This window comes from Mchenga conophoros, linkage group LG20, assembly GCF_057382185.1.
Source record: "Mchenga conophoros isolate Kocher_MC1m ecotype Shallow Benthic linkage group LG20, M_conophoros_male_GT1.1, whole genome shotgun sequence".
Classification (NCBI taxonomy): Eukaryota; Metazoa; Chordata; class Actinopteri; order Cichliformes; family Cichlidae; genus Mchenga; species Mchenga conophoros.
The window spans coordinates 19639312-19662859 of NC_140545.1; the positions used below are offsets into that span (position 1 = coordinate 19639312).

The 23548-nt window shown below is 40.2% G+C and overlaps 2 protein-coding genes across 2 annotated transcripts; one reads left to right on the forward strand and one right to left on the reverse strand.

Moving 5' to 3' along the window:
- Positions 1-229: 229 nt before the first annotated feature.
- peds1b (plasmanylethanolamine desaturase 1b) lies at positions 230-8809 on the reverse strand. Its single transcript, XM_085259933.1, has 6 exons — positions 8552-8809; positions 6045-6164; positions 5860-5951; positions 5637-5781; positions 5285-5497; positions 230-4107 (listed from the first exon to the last, which is right to left on the reverse strand). Exons 1-6 carry the CDS (start codon positions 8685-8687, stop codon positions 3986-3988), a joined length of 828 nt encoding a protein of 275 aa, XP_085116059.1. The 5' UTR covers positions 8688-8809; the 3' UTR covers positions 230-3985.
- Positions 8810-14079: 5270 nt separating this feature from the next.
- Positions 14080-15638, forward strand: cebpb (CCAAT enhancer binding protein beta). The gene has a single exon (XM_085260267.1). The coding sequence runs from the start codon at positions 14262-14264 to the stop codon at positions 15138-15140; it is 879 nt and encodes a 292-aa protein (XP_085116393.1). The 5' UTR covers positions 14080-14261; the 3' UTR covers positions 15141-15638.
- The last annotated feature ends 7910 nt before the right edge of the window (positions 15639-23548 follow it).

Sequence of the window (23548 nt, forward strand, 5' to 3'; positions counted from 1 at the left end):
AGGGTGGCTGTGGCTACAATGTAGCTTGCCATCACCAGTGTGTGAATGTGTGTGTGAATGGGTGGATGACTGAATGTGTAAAGCGCTTTGGGGTCCTTAGGGACTAGTAAAGCGCTATACAAATACAGGCCATTTACCCTGTGAAATCGTCACAAGTTCCTAAAACAGATTAAATAATACACTTTTTTCCCAGCCTTAAACTAAATAAAAATAATAATGATAACAGAAAGAAAAACACAGAAATATGTTTATTAGTTTATTTATAAATACAGTATATTATTTACACTGTAAGTCCTCCAACTGGAAGACAACAAAAAGGCATCAAGGCATTAATCTGATATCTAAAACTCCATCCCCACCACCGGTGTACATAACCAACAACAACAACATCCACATGGACCTTACCTCAGAAGAAGCAAGAGTCAAATCATGAGCAATTTAAAGTCAGTCAATGAACTCTTTTCCCACATTGTTGGCAAGAGGATAAGGCGATTCAATAAAGTCCGAGGACCATTACAGGAGAGATTCCGACTGCCCATCTCACTTACTAACATCTTCATTTGCTCTCACTAAATTTTTCAGGTGCGAAAAAAAAAAATACTTAATTGACCACATACTGTCGCAAAACACCGTTCAAATCCACTGCTGAAAGTTCACTGTCTCTAAGCGGAAAATCCAAATACAGCTCGATCACAAATTCTACCTCAATAACAAGTGGCCAAGTTAACTGTACTGATTTATGGTAACAATAGATCCCAGAAAGCATCTACGATAATGTGACTACTCTGGATTTTAAAAAAAATCTGATGTACATGACTTTTACTTCTGAAATAATGGCCTTAACTTCACAAAAAAAGGAATTTGTTTTTCACAATTACTTTAATTCATCTAACCACAATCCTGAGATCATCTGGAGAGTAAGAAGAAAGCTTATGCATGTTAGAGCCACACTCACAACCATGTTATTCACCATGAAAGCCGTACACACCAACAGATGTCCAGTCTTTCTCCAAGAAAAGATTATTATGGTTTGGGTTCCTTCTGAGCTCATCATACATATTTAAAATAAAGTTGTCAGTTTCCAAATGAATGACAGCATGTCATATCTATCATTTCCACCCTCTATCCTTATTTTTTTCTATTCTGCTGATTTATAAAAGCACAAAGCATCCTTTAAACTGCCATTACCTTTATAAGATCACAAAAAGCAACTTGCTGAAGCACTGAAACATCCAGCAAAGCCAACGCCAAGATTCCCACTTGGAAAGTTGTCTGTAAAGGCTCTAACGCGTTCACTCACCGCAGTGTAACAGTGCACAAACATTTTGCCTAATACTGACCAAGAAGAACTACAGGAGTAGAACTCAAGCGGGCCTTAAACTTTAATGCAGTCACACCATCCATCTACCAGCAAAATGACACTACCAAGCGCACACAGAACTGCTTCTCACAATACTCTACAAGCACGATGCAGTCTGCAGTGTACTCCTGCTGCTGACCTATGGTAAATAATCCTATATAATCAAGTATGAAGGATTCTAAAAGTGGAATATCACGTAACATAAAGCAGAACTTTGGCTGCAAACGTAACTGTAATGATCATTAATCTGTCTACTTTAAGCTTAACAAGTAAGCCTTTAACCCAGTCAACCTAAGAAGGTTACCTTCTCCCATTTCCGCCTGAAAAACTTTGCCAGGATTTCCTTGGAATGAAGATAACACTTTGGTGGTTCAGACATGGGACCATTTGGTCAAAGTTTGGGGTCATTTCTTAAAAGCAGTACGATTAGTTTCCTCTGGAGCGAGCGCAATCCTCCCCATTCATGACTGCTTTTGCACAAACTCAAAGGAAAGCTGGTGACCCAGTGCATTGCTTGCACAAGCCGACATGCTATATGCATGCATGCATTCTTTCGTCTGTGTGACATCTTAATTAGAAAAAAGAAAAATTGTCATGCAATTTCTTAAGTAGCTAAATTTTTAAACTCCTGTTCTTCTGATTTAGCAAATATGTGTAAACTATAGAAAAAGAAAGGCATTTGAACCTAATCAGATGAGTTAAGACATATAATTAAGGGCCTCTTATTACAATGCATAGTTAATTGCTGTACAATACATTTACAAATCAATGACTGAAACATTAAAACTTTCAACCAATTAATCTCATCTAGACATTTTAAAGGAAACTCCAAGATCGTCACCCTTCAGTGAAGCCCTTGAAACAATCACCGAGCCTGCTCGTCAGTTACCGAGAAGGTACACGGTGGCAACGTTGGTCAGCGGGAATGTTATGCTCTGAACCTGACAGTCTCCTTCCACGATACAAGCAATAGCGAGAAGCACGGAGTGAAAACGGTATCACATAAAGCTGACACGTAACATTGGAGTGTCTGCGTCTCACCATGCGAGATACAAACCCCAGAATGACAGAACAATGCAACATCACAACAAAAAGAGCTGCAGCTGAACCAAAAACAAACAGAAGTACTGCATATGCGGCGTGTAAGGCAGCTTGACAAAAAACTGCATGTGCCTCTTTCCTGAAAACTGGTTTGTTTGCATGGAGGGCACATGATCGTCTGATTTTAGGGCCAGACTAACCCAGCAGATACAACAACCGAATTTATTTCTATTTGCCCCAAATTTATAATGACCTAACATCAGTGATGACTGCAGTTTTGTAAATTTTTACAAGCCTTTCAAATCAAATGGTTTTGCTTGAAAATGACTTTTTCAATGGTTGGATCACATGCAAAGATCCACAAATGAAATTGAAAATACCACTATGATCCGACAGGAGCAGTTAGCTTTTCTTTTGATTTTTTTTAGGGGAGGGTTTCTTTTCCTTTAGCATCTCGTGGTAACATCTCCTCTTTGTTAGGAAAGTATAAAAGATGGACGCAGCTCCTAGGACATGAAGCCAACATGGAAGTGCTTTAAATATACGTTCTTTTTAATGGCCTCCAAGAAATGCTTTTATGGATCTGATCATATTAGATAAAATATTAAATACATTTTGCTCATTCTAAGTTTCAGAAAGGATAATAATCCATTAGCTGACCATTTGTGATTGACAAGTCGTCAACCAACAAGTCTGCAGTTCACTGACTTCTGGGTGACCTCACTGTGGCTACGTCCATCTTTTACACCGTCTATGTTTCTCAGTATTTTTGGAGTCATTTTTGGGGGGGTTGACACGCCCCAGATTAAACAATTAAATATGGCTGTGTTTTAGAAACTGTTTATATTAATCATCCTTGAACGCATCTTTACCTCGCTTTTAAAGAGTGTCAAAAGTGGGCTGAGCTGAACCCAAATGTGCAAGTATACAATAAATGTAACAGTAATATTTATCAATTTGATCTTTAGATATCAAAATTGGTAAAGCTTCCAAAAAGTCCTACATCACTGCAGCCTGACTACGCACCGTGACCTAAATAAAATTCAAGCCTAAAATCACTTGCACATCAAGTAGATCCTTGATAAAGTGGAGATGCAGAAACAGATCCACAGAAAATAAAGCTGAGCTAAATATAATGTGATTCATCATCACTTCAAATTAACAGCTGTGGCTCTGGAGAAGCAAAGAGTTTAACCTTTCAAGTATTTTTTTTGTTGAGTTTGATTTTTTTTTTTTATGTGGAGAAAATATTTGATTTCCTTAGAAAGTGATTTCAAATGTATATGATCGCTCTTCCTTAGCAAAACCCCTAAAAAGTGATGGGCTGTGTTAAATATATAAAGTTTCAAGGATATATTGCATTTATTTTTAAATATTATCTGTGTGAGAGTGATGAAAAATTCCACCAACAAAGCCCTCCTTTTGAAAAAAAGAAAAACAATGTGCAATAGTTAAAGCTATGGCATCAGAAAGTGTTAGATTGTAAGTCCATAGGAAGAAAAACTAAGTGTGGGGGGAAAAAAGGGATGAGAAGCCTGGACGGACCCAGTGTTGTCTGAGGTAGGGTGCAGTTAGCCCGCTGTGTTACTTGACTTTCTGAGCCCATTTCAGATCGTCCGACCTCGGCTTCTCTCCTGTCACACCCTGGATGAGATCCTCCAAGTATCTCCAGAAACCCAGCTTCTCCAAAGGGTAGTTCAGCCAACCTGGAGAATTAAAAAACAAACATTAACTCTCAAATCATCTTTAATTACATCCCTTATTCTGTCTGTCTTTCTTAAGTCAGACCCACTCACTCAGTGCATAACACTGAGCGAAGCACTCTTAATGAAGATGTAGGGTCAAAACCCATCTTTCAACAGAAATAAACACACAATGGAAAACTATAAAACCTGCCCTAACCTTCTTTCTTTGAAACATATTCTTATTTTTTTTTAACTCTGATAAGCTCTGGAAATCTGTAATAATATAACCCTTTCCACTAACTAACCATATCCGATATTTCTACTACTGAGAATCCCTCAGCTACTCTGTGACTTTGCTTTTGCGATCAACCGCCAATGTCTCCGGGCTGCACGTGCAGCCGGATATCCTATACCTGCATCAAAACTTCCTGTTAATGACCGGGCTCTGGGTAACCAGTGGTTTCTAAATTGAATTTAGGTCAATAAGTTCCTTTTTTGTTCTCCACTCAGACAGTTTATAAACATGTTACTAAAGCTTGCTCAGACTACAGGCGGGCTGCAATCAAAAAAAGCCTCTCTTTTGCCCACAGGTTCCGAAGATACCTTAAATCAGGCATTACAGCAAGGTGAAATAATCACTCACTTTTAAGACCCAAGTGTGGAACAAAAAAAGATTATTAACTTAATTATTAACCCAGCCTGTTTAAATACAGAACTTTAGGACAATTTTTAATTACACACTTAGTATGGGCTTAAATACAGAGTACTGATCTTATTTTGAGCAGTTGGCAGATAAATGTACATGTATTTACACACAATCTAACTGCGCAAGGAGCAGTTTTCATGACAAACACATTGTCAGTAAGTCAGCACAGGTGCAGCTTCATTGTTGGGAGGTTTTGTAAAGCACTACAACCCAAAGTCAGTCATGCAAGCCTGGACATGAAGCACCCTCTTTGCAACCGTTTTCGCCCTGCAACAGCCAGCAACCTTTACCAGCTGGTCAGGGAATACACGTTTCCTTAGCGCACAGCAGTTGCCAAAGGGTCAACAACCAGTCTCTGGGCCTGTATGACTAAGCCCTAATGTAGCAAATCTTCCATGTGAACATGCAAACATAGTAGAAGTGGGTAGACAGAGTTTGGTTGGGTAGTGTGAGAAAAGGTCTGGGTAATCCTGACGAAATAATACTACAAACCCGTAGTGATGCAGAAGTAGGTCTCGTGAGGAGAGACATGATGGATGCGGTGGTGCTTGCGGGGAAGGATGATGTGGCAGTCCTGCAGGAACACAACCCAACGAGGCAGCCCGAAGTATGTGTGAGACCACTTGTGAATCTGGTTGGTAAGAGTCACAAAGATGGCCAGTGCATACAGGTAGCAGTACAGGGGGTAGATATGGTAAATCTCCGCTGCAGGTAAAAGAAGACAAACATGGTAGTTTGTTTGCTGTTGCCTTCCTGCCCTTTTCTTAAAGAAACCGTTTTATTTTTTTTATCAGATTAGAGCATTGTCACGGTGGAGATAATGCTTTGTTGATACGAAACTCACCAGGTGAGAAGGTGAGAAAGTTATAGGCCATGTTTGCTAGAGGGACTATGGTCAGCATGCAGTTGTCACCGTTGGTCTCAATGAAGTCGTGACGGGTGATGGCTGTGGGGTCGATGTGGTGCTCTCTGAATGGACGTATAAAGGCCTGCATATATGTGGCAAATTAAGGAAAATGCTCCCTTTGAAAAATGACTATTTGGAGGTAAATGATGGGAAATCATACCTTTCCAAAGATGGGTAGATCTACCGATCCCCACGTATCAGCCCCCCAGTGAACAAATCCTGATGCAAAGTCTGCAGTGAGGATACCCGCCACTGAAAAGAAGAAAAAAAGAGAAGCTTGTTAAACGAGACAGCAAATAATAACACATAAGAAGACTACATCGTTTTTTAAAATTTAGTACTTACCAATGCCCAGCAGGATGGACCATATATGTCCCTGATGGAAATTGGCAAGGAGGTAAATGAGGTTGAAGGCCATGAGAGAGAAGCAGAGGATGACACTGATCCATTCTTGACATCTTTTGCCTTAAAGAACAAGAAACAGGAGCTTTTTAGTGACAAATTCAATCACTTGTGCAGCATTTTCAGTGCAGATATTCCAGTGATGTTCAAAGGTTAGGAAACGACTCTGCGTGTTTGTCTGATGTGGCAGCATTCCTCTGTTCTTTGACAATAATGAGCAGCAGGGCCTGAAATACCTGTCCACATGTTACAGCACAAAGACTGTAATTTAGTGACCTAGAAACAAAACAGCAAAAAAGCAGCAAACACAGTGTTAAACCACAAGACTAGATCTTAGTAAAAGGAGTGGGTGAATAGGACTTATTCCTTTTAAAAAAAACTCAGTAGTTTAGTGCTTATCCCACAGATTTTAATATTTGTCAAAGGGGAAATTTTGAGCATGCGCTAACTCCTTTTGAACCAACTCACATTTTTGAAGCATTTCGATTTATTCATTAAAAAATATAACACTAGTTTGTTGCATTAACCCTCATTAACGTGTGACCTCATTGTTACTGGCTGTTTTATATTTACATCAGCTTACGCTCCAATAAATCTGTCCCGAACAAATGTATGTTCCATTAAACTGTGGTGCTTATTTTTTTCTGTCATGCCCCACTTGTGAAACCATAACGATTTTACCAAAACATTAAAAACAATTAGAATGATCTGATGATAATTTAGCCCACAAAACATTTGATTAATTCAGCTTTCAGCAGATCTTGTCTGCCGTGGCCCTATCATCCACCAGTCGGATGCACACCCCAGAGACACTATAAGCATGAGATTTAATGCACACAACAAATGAACAGAAATCCACTGGCGAATTCAGCAACACTAAAGATGGTGTTTATCTCACCCCCTCTGCCACCAAAGAGTCACTCAACAGCCGAAGCAGGAAACATGAGCCAGCTGTGTTATTGACCAGACACACAGCTGAACATGGCAGCTTATCTACCCGCTCCATCATAGTCTGTGGTTTTATCACTTTCCTTGCCTAACGTGAATTTGCATTGCTTTTGGTCAGAAATGTTAGTCAGTGATATTGGTGCTCTTTGCTGAGCTGTTAAGAAAGCCCTAACGTTGAGAAACATTCATCAGTTTTGTTCTGCTTAAGTCAAATTTTTGTGGCTCCAGACATGCACTGGGTATTCCAGAACATCATTATGTTTCCAGTAACATATCTCATTCCTGCCAGGTCCCCAAGGTGTTCCCAATGCAGATGACATAGTGAATTCTGGTTCTATCCCGGGATCTCTTCCCAGAGGAACGTACCTAGAAAACCTCCAAGGGAAGGCACCTAGGAAACGATGCCTGACCCACCTCAGCTGGCTCTTTCAGGGGAGCAGCTGCTCTGCTCCCAACTCCCTTCACATGTCTCCTCACCCTCTCTCTAAGGCCTGATTTAGACTTTTGCCTAACCGACATTACCTATGTTAAGTGTTTGCCAGCATTTGTGTTGGTGCATTATGTGTTAATAATGTATCCAGTGCCAGTTGCCAGATACAAATAAAATGATGAGACGTTCTTCCCTCCTGCGGACATCAGCCTTTGTTTTGGTCAGTTTCGTCAAATCTCCTTCCAGGAATTTGCTGACATTTGTGAGTCCGAATACTGATACTATGATTATTATTCCTCATATTCTCTCACTGAAGGTCCAAAACCTGCCATGAAAAAGTATCCTAAAACAAACAGGAGCAATCAACAGCACCCAATAACCATGCATTAGCCTCTACTTTTGGGGCATTTTTTAAGACTTTAAAGACTTCCTGGGTGTTTTTAATGCAGTGTTTCCAGTTTGGCCCACTTAAGATCAAACGGGGGCTGCATGTGGCCCAGGAACTAAAATAAGTTTCTAATCAGTCACATGCAAAACCTAGTTTCAGTTGCCATTGTGAAAATGCATTTTTATGATGGGCGTGAAACACCACTGAGTGTTTTGACAGGGTGACCGATGGAGCTCTCCAAACAATTCAGAGCATGAGTTTTTGGTTGTGTTTGCAGCCCGTGTGTGCTGACTTGGCAACCAACAACAGCACAGATACGAAAGGTCACAGCAGCTCCGTGACCAGACGAGGTTTCTGAGCCTAAAGCAGAGGCAGTGTATTCTTCTATAACCTCTCTCCCTGATGCTCGAAATGTCAAAGCAGCACAGCCACTCGAAAACAAATTCAGCCACTCTGACATAATTTCCTCTTGTGTCACGACAGCACCGTGGCTGTAATACACCCATACTGCCGACGACTGCTCGGTGTCATTTAAGTGGAGCAGTTAAATACAATCTGCTTCTTTTCGTTTAGTAGTTTTAGCAGTTTGTTTCTTGGTGACTGAATAAAGACCGTCGTTATGTCACACCGCCACTCGGTGAACATGCCCATTAGACGGAGCTGCAGCGGAGAGGATCGACTCACCTGGCGAGTACAAATTAGCCAGTTCTCGGGCACCGGCGTGTTGTGGACCCCATCTGGCCGCTCCCCGGCCCGGTCCCTGTGGCTCAAGGCTCTGTGTTTCCCCTCCACACTCGTTCTCGTTAACCATACTCGCCATTTCTTTCCGCTATGGGCCCGGCCCCTTCAATCTCTCTACTCACCACCAGGAACCAACAGAATCACCAACTTCTCAGCCCACAGACAGCGCAATGTTTTCAGCCAATGAGGTGCAAGCCGTTGAACGCAGCTACCAATCAACAGCCAGTTGGCTGCTTGGTTACTTCACAGGCAGCCAAGTGACCAATAGGGAAGGGGGCTGCGAGGGGCGCGATCGAATTTCCTGACCCCACCCGTGCTGTCTAGAGCCCGCTCTGCTCGTGCCCGCGGTAGTCCAGAATGAGCAGGAAACGCAAATTTAGTGCAGTAAACAGTAACCTTCACTAAGGCCAATAATGTTTTAAGGCGCTGATACAATTTACAGCTATTCCTTAAAAAAAAATCGTACATTTCTTTCTACTTTGGGTAGGTCACCGCACTGTGTGCCACTTTACGGTACGGTATATGACATTTTCATTTCAGCCATGAAGCTTGCAGCCACGGAGACCACAAGAAAAAAGTACTTATTTGTTTTATTTTGTTTTACACACGCTTAAGTTCCTGTGTTAATATAAATACGCTTCTAAATCAAATATTCATTACTAGTAGAGGCTTATTAATGGGTATCGTCAAGGGAGTCTATCTTGTCGTAAATCCTTAACTAACCAATCAGCAACATTGACAGAATGCTAGAATTTTATCTGCAAATTATACTCTCCTGTAAGAAAAAAATGAACTTTTATTTCAATGCGAACGCACTATCGATACCGTTTAGTGAAAACTGAAATTATATGTGGCATTTTCTGTCTTAGAAGTATTTGTAAATGCCTTTACTTCCAGTCACCCTCAACACTATCTTGAGCGCCCTCTCCTGGTGTTCTACGTGAGTTGCAGTCAATATCTGTGCAATGGAATTAACGGGAAGCGGAGTTTTTAGACAACTTTCTTTATGAACAACCACACAGTGAAATAAGGCACTAAGAATATTTATGTACAAAACCAGTGTACAAAAAAAAAGAAACTAGACACTCAAACGGTGCATTAAACTTAAAATAACCAGCCATGTTTATGCATGGTTTAAATTAAAAATTGAATGCAAGTATTTGTGAATAAAAGACATCCCTAATGATACCACAATCCAGATAATTGAATCCAATTTAGGATTGATTGATAATAATTTCAAATTTAATTTAAGTCATTGTTAAATGTGGGCATTGAAGCAGCCTGGACTGCAGCCAGCTTCACACGTTGTTCTAGAAATTAAATGAATAAAAATAGAATCATGAGGTCCACACTTTCAATAACTTTTGTAAACCAGAGTTCACATCCAAATAAAATTTCAGCTTTATGTATTCATTAGTTGGGTAAATCTCATTTAGGAGAGGAAGTGAAACATATTTCTCTGCAACACCTGAGCTTCCTCATGATATAATTCCTTTTTACTGGGTTATGATACATTTTGTCTAATAAAATATTTCTGATAACTTTGTTTGTGCACCTGCTATCACAAAAGTCAATTATTGTCAGTCTGGGAGAAGTCCTAGAGTACACAGTGTCTTCTTTAATCATTGATCTCAGAGGGACCCAGATGGCTCTTGTCAATGTTTTATAACTCTTAGCAGTGCATACTAACTTGAATTTTTTTCAGTACACCTCAGGCTGTAATAGATTACCGTTCTAATCCATAAAATGAGCTACATCCGTACACAGATATCGTACCAAGTCTAATGCATCTGGAGTTCCACACAGATGTGTTGTGTGGACAAAAGGTATGGCTATAGATTCATTTCCAGTAGAGAATGACCTGCTGATAGAAATCTGTGAGTTTAACTGATAAAGAACTGCAAACAAAGTCTGTTTGAGCCCCTTTTCCAAAAATCACACTGGGAATAACGTTCAAAAGTATAGTGTCTGTTCAGAATGAAGGTTCTAAACCATCTCAGTTTGAAGTACTATTCGTATTATTAAAAAAAATGGCATTAGCCCCAACATCTTTATAATTTTTAACCATATCACATGTTACATTTATGCCTCCAATGGTGTAGTGGTTAACACGTTTGCTTAGCAAGAAAATTTGGCTGGCTCAATTAAAGCCAGACACAGCCATCCATTTTGGAGTGTGTGTCCATAAGCACATCTGTTGTAATAAATAAATAAATAAGCATTAAAAACCTATGCCAAATCAAACACGTGGTGCTATGTGGAAACGGAGTAGCTGAAAGCTGCTTTTATTGCTTTGCTATGTCCCTCTGCGGCAATCAGTTTAAAATGAATATTTTGAACTGGTTTATATTTCTTATACCAACACAAATATTCCTATTTTCAGTTCCTATCTCATCTGTATAATTCCATAACATTTCACTTCCTTTTAAATGTGTATTACATATTGACTGCAGGGGGGACTCATGCAGAGCCAGTATCTCACATTTATTTATATTCAGCTAGAGACCTGAGGCTTTGGGGAAGTGGTTGATCACATGGAAGGTAAAAGGGAGTTAATGAGTTCATTTTTCAGATAGAGGGTTGTGTCATCTCTCTTTTTTTGACACATCGTGAAATTTTAAACCAAAACCTTCATGACTCAGTTGGTTTTAACAGGTCATAAAAACTTCACACCTATAGAACATTTTATGGATCAGTTAGTGGTTTTAGATCCACAGAATAAGATAAATTCAACTGGGGTTCCTCAAGGGTCTGTCCTCAGTCCTTTATTCCTTAACCTTTACATGGTTCTGCTTGTTACTATCATAAGGAATCATAATATATCCTGCCATTCCTACACAGATGATGTACATTTGTACTCAGCATTTTCCTCTGATGATCTTACCTGCACTGATGACATTAACTGCTGGATGCCTCCAAACCTTTTAGAACAGAAACAAAACAGAAACTTTGTTGTTGATCCAAAAAGTCAGAGACAGAAAAATGTGGTCATATTTGTCATCCCTTTCTCTGAAATACAGCGTGAAAAACAGCAATGTTACCATTTTGGACAGTGTTCTCAGTTTTGATGATCATGTTGATATTCTATTATCACATCATGCACTGTAGATCTATGTGTTTGTTTTTTTGTCTTGTATGTTAGGCACTCTGACAAATCTGACCTTTTGTCATCTGTTTTTTCATCACGTTTAAGCCTTCACTGCAACTATGTGTAATCACAGACATCAACTTGGCAACCATTATCAACAAAAGTGTTAAGCTGCTAAATCCTTCAGGTATTCCTTTGTTGACCCCAAATCTTGAGCAAGTGCCACATCACTGCTGAAAACAGGAACAGGTGTTACAGTGATATCTGTCACCTGTGATGCTTCAGCTGCGTATAAAGTTGCCAGTATATGCTCAGGTAAGGTGTCTTAACGGTTCATTGGTTATTTAAAAAATAACGTGACACATTATAAGATTTAAAACAACATGTGGCAGGTAATCCCTCTGATCCCCAAAGAGGAAAAATTAAAACCTAGAGATGGTTGTTTGGGAAATCCCAGTAGATCAGTAGTTTCTGAAATATTCAGACCAGCCACATTCAAAGTCATTTTAAAACACCTTTCTTCCACATTCTGATGCTCAGTTTGGACTTCAACAGGTCATCTCGACCATGTCTACATGCATAAATGCACTGACTAATTAGATGTGTGCGTTAACGAGCGGTTGAACAGGTGTACCTAATAAAGCGGTCAGTGAGTGTGTATTCTGCTACAAATAGGTCAGTGTATGCACAAACAGTCTCTGGGGGCCAAAAGCTCATACTTCAGACAGTTCTTCTTACTCTTGATGACGTCAGTGCCAGGGGAAATCCTTATATGGTCTTCGCAGTGGGCGCAACAACCTCACCCCTGATATTCAAATATTTACCAGGAACAGCCAATCAGAAGAAAGTTGGATTAAGTCGAGCGAGAAGGAAGCTAAACAGCTTGTTTCAGACAGTGGGCGAAGGGAGGCTTCTCTAGTAGCAGTCCAAACATGAAAATACAAAGCTGGGAATTAGTATAACAGGTTCCCTTTAATCAGAAAAACAGACACAAGTGAGATTTGTACGGCAAATGCGCCCAGTTTCCGCCATGTGATTGGCAGATTAAATATTTTTCCTAGTTGTAGAAGAAGTGTACCTAATAATGTGGGGAAACGGTGATAGAAGGTTTTGAAAAAGAGGCACCAAAAGTGTTTCACAAATTAGTAACAGCTCAGCTGTGGGTGTGTGTAAGAGTCTGTCCCTTTACATAAATCTCATTTTAGTAAACTTGAAACAAGCGGATAGTTCTTTTAAATGTAAAAAAGAGAAAATGTGTATACGTTATTATTCAGTGATTTAACAGCTCAGGTCTACTTGAAATCAGATTGGATGTTGGCCAGGAACTCAAAACCTCGGTTTTGAGTCAGTTATAATGACTCTTGTCACCAGCAGGTGGCAGTAAGACTTAATCCATAACTATGTCTCTTAACTTCGCCGCTTAACTTCGCTGTTCACGCTGCATCTCGGGTTTCTTACAAGTCGCCCCCACCACACACACCCACCACCACCACCATCTCCGGTTCTCCATCAAAGGACCTTTTTTGGGAATTCTTTCCTTATCGGAATTGCATGTCTAAGAAAACAGATAGTGCTGACTGTAAATCCAATTCAGAGGCCACGTGTGACTGGTAACACTGGGATGTTGGGCTTTATTCTAGATTGTATGTTCTGGGAGAATTGTTATCTTTGCGCAGTGAGCCTGGGTTCAGACGTGGAGCCACTGGACTGTCATAGGTAGACATAGACCAGATTCACTAAATTTCTCATTACACCCACCTTGACCCTGATACAGTGCTGGAAGAGATGTATCATCTTATAGGGGTCTACCACAGAACAGCATACTGGTTTAATCTAGTCAGCTCAAAGGAAACAGCTGTCAGGGGCTGCGCTCATGAGTATCGTTGTTATGAGACGATTACGCACGAAGTTAGAAAATGGTAAACATGCCGAGTGGAATTTTTCCATTATTGTCGAGTTGATGAGATCTGACTGTAGAGGGCGTGATGGGACCCGATGTCAGAACTGGTTTAAAATAATTACTAACATATGGTTTTGTTTTCGTTATTGCGCTCTTGGTTAAGTACTCACCGTTGTGCGATAATATTTTCACTTTTATTTTGCTTTTTAAGTTAAGTTTCGTTTTTTTTTAAATCATACAAATGATTGCATTTCCTATCTTGACACTCCTGTTGTAGCCAAGTGCTACAATACCACCAAACAAACAGGGAAGGGGGAGAAAGACAGAAAAAACCGCTTAAGTGCTTAAACTTGCTTTTTATTGTGTTCAAGCGCAGTTCAGTGTGCCAAAGATCCTCGAAGAACAGCACAGGTTGTCCACTTGCCTTGCGCGTCACATACCTGAGCTCCGCCCCTCGCAAGAAAAAATAAAACCCCTCGAGACAGGAAGAACCTGTCAATTCCTCTCACTCCCAGAGCACAAGTTCTTCAAAGTAGTTTACTGCATGTTGTCACGGGGGCTATAGACTCACCACATTCAGACGCATCTCACAGCTCAACCCAAAACACACAGGGCGTCTCACCTCAGCCCTCCATGCTTCTGCAATCCGGCGGGTGTTAAGATCCATGGAAGTGGCCGGCTTCTACGAGGAGGGCAGCTTTGCTATCCACAGTAGAGACAGCGTTATCAGCCCCATCGGCGGCGGCTCATATTGGAGGCTCGGTGACTCGATGACGGAGCTGGGCATTGAAGAGCGGGAGAGAGCGATAGACTTCAGTGTTTACCTGGACTCAGCTTTGCACTACCCGCAGCTGGCGGCGCAGACGCAGCAGCAGCAGGGGGACGTTTTCACAGATTTCTTGGCAGAGAACAAGAGAAGAGTTGCAGCTTTGCAGAACTACAAGAACTACTCGCTACTGAACGAGCTGGAGACGAGCCAGTGCGACAACCTGAGGGACCCCAGGGAGCCCTACGCGCTAGGTTACCCGGAGCTGCAGGAAACCCGCGTGGATAGCGTGCTGAGCCCTGAACTCGGGAGCCGCTACAGACCTGCTGCTGCTGTTGCCGCCGACAGAGAAGACAGTCAGGAAGACGCAAAGATGGAGAACGGCTCGTCTGCTTTTGACATGAGGTCCTACATTCATTACCAGTCCACTAGTGGCAGTCTCGGAAACATCTCCACTGCGTCCTCGACTTGTTCCAGCCCGCCCGGCACACCTGCTCCGTCAGGTAAAAGCAGGTCACCATCGCACAGCGGCAAAATGTCAAGCGGGAAGGCAAAGAAACGTCTGGACAAGGACAGTGAAGAGTACAGGGTGAGGCGGGAGAGGAACAACCTCGCCGTGAGGAAGAGCAGGGACAAAGCCAAAATGCGCAACTTGGAGACTCAACACAAAGTGCTGGAACTGGCCGCTGAGAACGATCGTTTACAAAAGCGAGTGGAGCAGCTGTCCAGAGAGCTGGCCACCCTGCGCAACCTGCTCTCTGCCACCGGACAGTGTTAAAACACACACACACACATTCACACACCGGAGACTCTGCACGGATCTCCGTGCTGTTGTCTGATCATCGGTGGACTTTAAAGGGAATCCACTGTGCTGAAAACGGTACGCTTCACAGGTGAAGACGGCGACCACCAGTTTACAAGGACACTTTGAATGGGACTGAAGGAGTGGGTGCATGTATTGCGCAATCATTCACGACTCTTCACATGTCACCTTAGCTTTATTCTCAGATGTGATTTTTGTTTTCTTTTTGTGTGTGTGTATGCAGTATTTCTGTGCAGGTTTTACGTACATGCGAGTGAATTTCTACATTTTTTGTGTGTATTTGGAGCAGTGGTTGTCAAGGGAAGAGTTGTGCTGCAGTGAAATGATGCAACTCTTTGTAATAGTATTGGCAATGAATGAAATAAGTCTAATTATTTAATATTGAAAGGTGAAATGCTTTAATTGTACTTGATATTTTATTGAATTAAACAGATTTATACTTTGTTTAAACAATTTCACTTGTAAATCTTCTTTTTTTGTCCCTTTGAGGCAGGTGAAGGCTCAGACAGACAGAAAGGGGCGTTTGCTTGTCTAATGCTTACACTCATCATAGACTGACTGTGTAATACCACATATTTCTCTTACAACATATTGCAGATAAGAAACTGGCTCAGCGACAAAGCATATTCCTAATCTTTTAATTGAGGCCTGCGTACTGAAATACACCCCAAAAGAAACATGGAGCAGGAATTTGACGTTTCTTCTTGGAGATGGAGGACATAAAAAAAAAGAAACATTACATTATATGTACAGTATTTGCTCATGTGGTGTATTCATGAAGCAGAAAATGGCACCCAGCGGTTTGATCAGAAGGTAAATAGAGAAAAATTGACAAATAAAATAGAAAGATGATTTTTCTTCCTGAAAATTAAGAAAAAAAAAAGCTCTTTGAGTAAATCTGAAAGCTGTAGTGCTTCTGTTTACTTAATGATTGGCAGAAAAGTTCTCATATCCTGAAATACATCCAGGCAATTTATGATGAAACGATACTGCTGAGGGCAGCAAAAAGCATAAAAAAAGACCAGGTCACACTGCACGCAGCACAGAAATGTTGGCTTTATCTTTAGCACACTGCTCTGTCAATAGTCTGCAGGGTCCACTGCCCCAGAGAGGGGTTCAAGGTTGCATGGAAATTAATCAGCAACTAACCTCCTCGCACAACCTGAGGTCACGCTTCAACAGCCAAGATCTGGCTGGCAGCGAGCGCAAACCTTATTTTAACCCTCAAGTCAGGAAAAAGGAAAAATGTAGAAGTTTTTTTTTAAAAATGGAAGTAGGTTAGCTACAACAGACACAATAAGTTGACAAATGGTCTGCAGTGGAATTTACCAAGCCCTGACAAGGCAGTTCACTGTGTGCACAATATGAAACATATCTGTCACAAGCAAGCAAATCCCAGACTGAGCAGATAAAGAAAAGGGAGCACGGTGGGATTTTAAAGGATATCTATGACAATTCAGGGTGGAGAATGTTTTTCAACCCTTTCCTCAAACAGCGAAAAAAAAGTGCCTCTGTTAGGTTTTCTCTTTTTTAAGAAGTGACACATGTACTACACTGACAGTGAAGAGAAAAACGAGGGGAAAAGCTCACTTTATCTTCTCTTAATGAAGCATAAAAACTATGTGATGCTGTTTGTGTGCAGTGAGAGATGACATTTAGGATATTTCAACACACTCCATGATGAACAGTTTAGCTTTTAACTGTTGTGCAATATCCTCCCTTTCCAGCACATCACCCCACGAAGAATGCTACACCCACATTTAAATAAGACATTGTTGTACTCTATGTTCACGACAATGGCTTTAAGTGGTTGTGGTTTGGCTTTAATCCCCAAGGCCAATCAGAGAAACAAAGCAATGTTTCAGAGAAGCTCTCCATTGTTTGTCAGCAGGGCTCTTTGCTCCCGTTGCTCTCGTTCTCTCTGCAAGCGCTGGCACAGACTCCTTCAAACATTCTCAGCATACTTTCTTCGATGACCCCTTCGTTTTCTACTGGAGCCCCACTCAGTCTTTCCCTGCTTCTGGCTCACATGCTGACAGGCAAGAGGGAAATTCCCACACAGGATGACCTCTGTGCTTCAGTGTTTAGCCCGGCCCCCCATGTTCGCATTTTACCGTCAATGGGCAGTGTCTGACCGTAAACTCCTCATTGCATCACAGCTCCTCCAATTGGTCTCCTATAATCCAATACAAACACACAGGACACAATCACATTACACACACACACACACACACACACACACACACACACACACACACACACACACACACACACACACACACACACACACACCTGTTATCCCACTGCTCACTTTGTACTAGTTGTTGTGAAATTGAAGAATTTTTCTTATATGTGAGTCATTCTTATATGTTAGCAGTTATTTGTTCCTCAGAACAATTTGTTATAATGTTGTAACAGATTGTGCTTTTCCTTAAATAAACTTGAAGAACTCTTAAAATTTAATTTATCTTTAATTTATCCCTTTTTCTCATTTGTTTTTAAAATCTCAGCTGACTGCAGCAAGAGCACACTACATGTTTTATATCACACAGAAGGTTGTCAGAGTGAATTTAATACATTATAATGGAGCAAAAACAAACAAACAACATTTCAAAAACTACTGATTATGATTGTGATGCAGTGTTTGCTGAATGAAATACCTTTACAAACGAGGTATTTTATGACATGATATGTGTTCAGCTATATAAGGAGGTGACTGTGGCTCAGGACTGGATTGGTAGATCGATCCCTGACTCCTCCAGTAGTCCACACACTAAAGCGTCCTTGGACAAGACGCTGAACTCGAAGTTGCCTCCGATGCAACCATCATAGTTCGTGTGAATTAGAAAGTGTTGAAGCAAAGATAAAATCTCTGTGTGTCTGTGTGAATGAGACTTGTTACAGAAAGTCCTTTTAGTGCATGACTGAGTAAAAAGCTGCAATACACATTGAGTCACTGATCTTGCAGCAGATTTAATGTGAAAACATTTAACTAGAAAACTAGTCGACTCTCTGTGGAAGAGTTAAAGTATTTGTGTTAATTTTTCACTTTTCTACCGTCAGAACTGAGCAGACCAAAAATATTAATCGTATTATTAGATTAATAGTTTTAATTCTGTCATATTATCTCACAGACTGGTAACTTGTTCAGCATATTCCCTGCCTTTCGTCCTATGTCAGCAGTTTCATAAGAGCCAGCCGCCCAAGCTGGATAAGTAAGTGGATAGAAGGATGTTTTTTAAGTCTAGTATTGTTGTTGCTGCCTGCAGATGTTGCTTCATATTAGTATCCATCATAATCAGCTTTGTCATTGAGTTACAAAACACAAAACAACACATAACAATGATATGCTTGATATGTTTCTGACTATGAGTAGAAATCAGGCTGAAGCTTGTTGGGTTCTTTTAAACAACACCTTGAAAACTGTAGTTTCATCTTTGTTTGCTTTTTTAACGTGAAAGGCTCAATAATTCCCTAAAACATCTGGATACTATAGTTTTTAGCAACAAAATAATTCAAGCAGATCATCATTTGTTAACCAATATTTCCAGCTATTGATTTATGGCAGCAGGATAATGCACGTGTGGCTCTATAACATTAGTTTTAGTATTGAAGCTTTATGGTACAAAAATATAGCTAACCTATATATGAGCACTGAAGTATCTCAAGGTACTATAGTGGGGCCATTTTTGTTTTCTGTTTGCACATCTTTTGTGTGTGTTTTTTTTTTAATTTAATTACCTTAAAACAGACGCACCTTTGCTGAGTATCTTGAACCCGGTGACCCTAAAGTACATGTGACAATATGCCCATGGAACAAATCTGGCTTTCTTTAAAATTTGGACCACCTAGTCGAAGCTGTGGCCTGTACGCATGAAACTAAACAAACAGTTATACTTCCACTGTGCCTGCAAGTTAACAAAGACTGCAACAGAAAGAAAAGTTCAAGGAGAAAGAGGGAGAATGAGTATCTTTTATCTGTACTGAGTGTGAAGAGAGAATTTTTGTTTTAGAAACATCTTTTCTGCTATTGTTTTGCTGTTTTAATCCACACAGCAGCAAGCAGTGAGTCACAGATCGGGTAGGCATCAGTCAGAGTTATGGCAAAAGATCAAAGAGCTTTTACTTTTCCTGGCTCAATGTTGAGGGCACTATATGGACCAAACTGTATATGAAAGGGCTGTATGAGACACACATTATTGATTAGCTGTGTAAAATACGTGCTCTTTTGGGCCCTTGATATGAATCTCATTTCCAGGTGTGTCCTTCAAATGAAGCTGGATAAAATTTTACTTTCTTGCTCTTCATACACTTTCTAAAGTTTACTATCTAGTAATTAAACAGAAAATACTTTTACATTAAAAACCCCACCATATTTCTTCTGTATTATGAGACCTGTACTTTAAATTTGCAAGAAGTTGTTCCCATGTTTCAAAGTGTTGCTTCATTTCACAATGCGGCCAACCATAAGTACAACTAAATCAAGATTCAGGTAACACCCAGTTTGGAGAACTTTCTTTGACTTGCAGTTGGTTCATTGAGCAACATTTGAGTAATGTGGGACTCTTAAATACTGAGAAATCGCTCCTGCCGAAATATCTGTACCTTGGGCAATCCTTCTAGTTTTAGTCTAACTTAATCCTAAAAAACATGTATCCATTAAGCTATACTACTATCGCAACACATTTCCTTAAAAAAAGGATTGATTTTACAAAGTGTCCACAAAATTGAGGAACTGAAGTTATTACTGAAGGACAATGCCACACGACACTTTTGACACGAGTGACAAATGCTGAGACTCGAAAGCTTCTGAGATTGGAAATGGAAAAAAAACAGGACATTTATATAGAGCTTTTCTGTTTTATTGACCAGTATAAGAGGTTTAAACTATGAGCCACATTCACCCATGCACTGCACTTTGTATTCTTATGTATTACCTTCTTATATATATATATATATATAACAAACTAACTCAGTGATGGAGAGGACTGAGCAAGAACACATCTAAGACCTGTCGATATTGTAAAAAATGCGTATTTAAACCCTGTCTAAGTGTTCAGAGTGGGTATATATAGAAAAATGATCTGGAAGATAGATTAAGTGTTTTGAAGTTTTGCACTAAAAACATAGACCCTGTAAGTTAACACTAAAGGCAAACAACTATCAGAACTGAACCAAAAGTAGCCAAACCCTTGCCATTTTTTAGCAACAATGAAAACAAATATGTAAGGGTGATTTTAACACTGATTTTGCCTTTTTATTTTCAATTTTTAATTACAGTTCCTCCTCCTAAGTGAAAGGCACACCGGATATCCGGACCATGAGTTGTAACGGGAAGCCAAACCGCCTGAGATACGGTAAACGGACCAGTACATGATCTGTCTTGAAGTGAACCAAGATTTCAACATCTTAGTTCACTTCTGCAATTTTTTTTGCTGTGGATGACTGTGAAAATTCAAGACTGACGTGCAGAAGTGACTTGCGGTCACTACGCAGCAAGCCTCCCTGCCCAGATCTTGCATAAGAGCAGGCCATCCTTGCAAAACGAATGCTGGCTTAATTATTCGAGCAACGTTTGTGATCAAGAAGAGTTTATCCTAATAAACTCTCAATGTGTGAAAATGGAGAGCATTCAAAATGTACAGTACAAAAACAGGGATGATTAGAGAACTAAATAATACATCTTTATTCACATGAAACCTGAAAAGACTTTCATTTTCAGCGGTAAAGATATTAGGGAAAATCCACTTGAAAATAATTTTTAAAGTGTTTAGAAAGTCACAAAGTTTACTTACTTCAAAAAGCACATTTTCATCTTTATATGCAGTCTTACAAAATATTAAAATGCAATAGATTTCTGAGTCTTCTTGAAATTTGTGGTAATGTGATAATTCATTTGCACAGTTTACTTTTAAAGTAAAAAGGCCACAATGCAAAAGCATCCCAGTAAAATTTAAAAAACAAACAAACTGCATGTACATTTTTTACCAAGAAGCAGTCACCAATTATTATTAGCATGTTTATGTAAAATATTAGATTGTGTTTATTGCATGTCACAATAAAATAAGCCAATAGATGTCCAATGACTGCATAAATAAAAAAGCAAGTTAAACAAGTTAGGTAAATTTCAACTGTTTGTTTATTTAGTTAGTTATTTGTAACCACTAAGTAGGAGGCAGCCTTACAGCCACTTTAGGAACTGCTAGCCAATCAATAGTCAAGAAAGAAAATAGTCAAGAAATAAAGAAACAGAAATGTGCATCTGAGCTCGTTTAAACAGTCAAGACTTCATCACTCAGAGAAACTGACTCTAGGTATGACTGCATGCACTTCACTGAAGTAGGAATAAAAAAAAGGAAAGGAAAGGAAACACAACATCCCACTGATCTTTAAGGTAATGAAGTTTATATCAATATTGAAAGTTCAGTCTAATGCACTGTTCCTCAAAGCTGCCCACCAAAACTTTCCTAGATTACCAGACAAATGAATCGCCATGCACACAAAGCAAACATCCTGTTTTATTCTGACGACCACTCCTTGAAAATGTTGAATATTGTGGAAGTGAAAATTTGTCCTCTGATGTACTCGGTGTATTTAAGAAATTCCACTTCCATCTAGAGGTGTATGATAGTACTGATACCAATGTGGGTTTTGGTATCGTATCGATACTGGGCCTCTGAATTCTAGCCCACTGAATTGTGTTAAAAAACATGTAAAGAAAAAATAATACCTCAAATAGTTTCAATAAAGTCTGAGCCTTTTTTTTTAATGATGGTCACGTCTATTTTATTCATAGCTTAAATCACATATAAACAAGAAAAGCTGCCCCACTTTCAAAATATACACAATGCTGAAAGGTGTGTTTTGTTGTATTAACTCATTATTGTAAAAAGTACAAATCGATGATTCATCTCACAAATCATGGGACACTGCTCTCCCCCATATAAGCGGCCTTTGTAAGTTAAAACTATCAGTATCGGCATTGGCATTAGCAATACTGGGCTTGCATTTACTTGGTAATAGATTAATAGATTGATACCAAAATTTGCAGTATGGCACAGCGCAAAAATATGGCGCCATCTGGATTACAAAAGCCCAGCTTAAACCAGTTTAAACAGGTAGTTGAAGCCGTTGGGAGGTCATATACCTCTGAGGCCGAGGGAGAATAATATAATGATGAAACACTGTACAGCAAAAACTCTCGGCTGATAAATAATCAAATCACAGACAGCAGCTTGAATTATCATAGTAGTAGTGGTGTGTAGGCTTTGACTGACATGATTACTCAAGAGGAAACAGGGTGTGTTGACGTGGGTGGCAGCCATGAAAACATTTCACTCACCCACACAACTATGTGGCCATCCTCACGTTCACGTACCCTTACCTTTCACCTCATTTGTAACAACAGCTTTTGGTAGCACAGACTCAGCGGTACACAACACCACACGCAACACTTCTTTTTTTCTTTTTTCTTTTGTTCCTTTCCACCGTTTCTACGAAGACAATATCAACAACAAACCCAAAGGAACACAGTGATGACATCTGTGGTGAGGCAGGTCAGCCAGCTTTGTTTACATGTCGACCATGTGTCGACGTCAAAGTCCTCGCTCCTTGCTGCGTTCAGCAAGAGGAAGGATGTGGAGCTTATAAGCGGGGAAGCACCGGCTCGAACCTCTTATTTACGCTATGACCTACATGCATGTTTTTACCCTATGATAGTTGATTAGTATATGTCGCATCAGTGAGAGTGTCGGTTGGTCCCAGCAACAGCAACCGGGGGGGGGGCAGGAACAGGAACAGGAACTGCTCACGGCTGAATGTCTCAACAGAAACAACCAAAGGCATCAGCCTCTGTCAGAGAAGCAGCAAAACAGAGCTTTTCCATTTAACTTAAAAACAACATTGCTGCTTGGTTTGCAGAAAAATTACCCCCTGCGACTAACACATAAAAACACAATTTGACATGTTTGCGTGTAAGCTGTGCAGCTGCTTGGGGGGGAGCAGCAGGGGTGTAATCCAAGGGTTTTTCCAACCTCAGCGTCAGGGTGACTTCAAGAGGTCACAAGTTAACCTCAAGGACTCATCAGATGATGAGATGAGATGCAAAGTTCTGCTATATCCAGTCTTTTTTCTCACGTCTTTGCTGCCTTAAAACATTACATCCTTTTATTTGTTGCATACCTGTTTGATCTTCTCATGTGGTTTTTGTTTAAATAGCTACTAGGGGAACTAGAGGGGAAGTATCTCTGGGGTGGAAGTGGTAACTGTTTTGTGATAAAAGGCCCCAGTTACACAAAGCTTACAGTCCGAGGTCATAAATCCTTGTCCTTTTCCCCCCTTGAAGCAGGGATATCGAACTCATT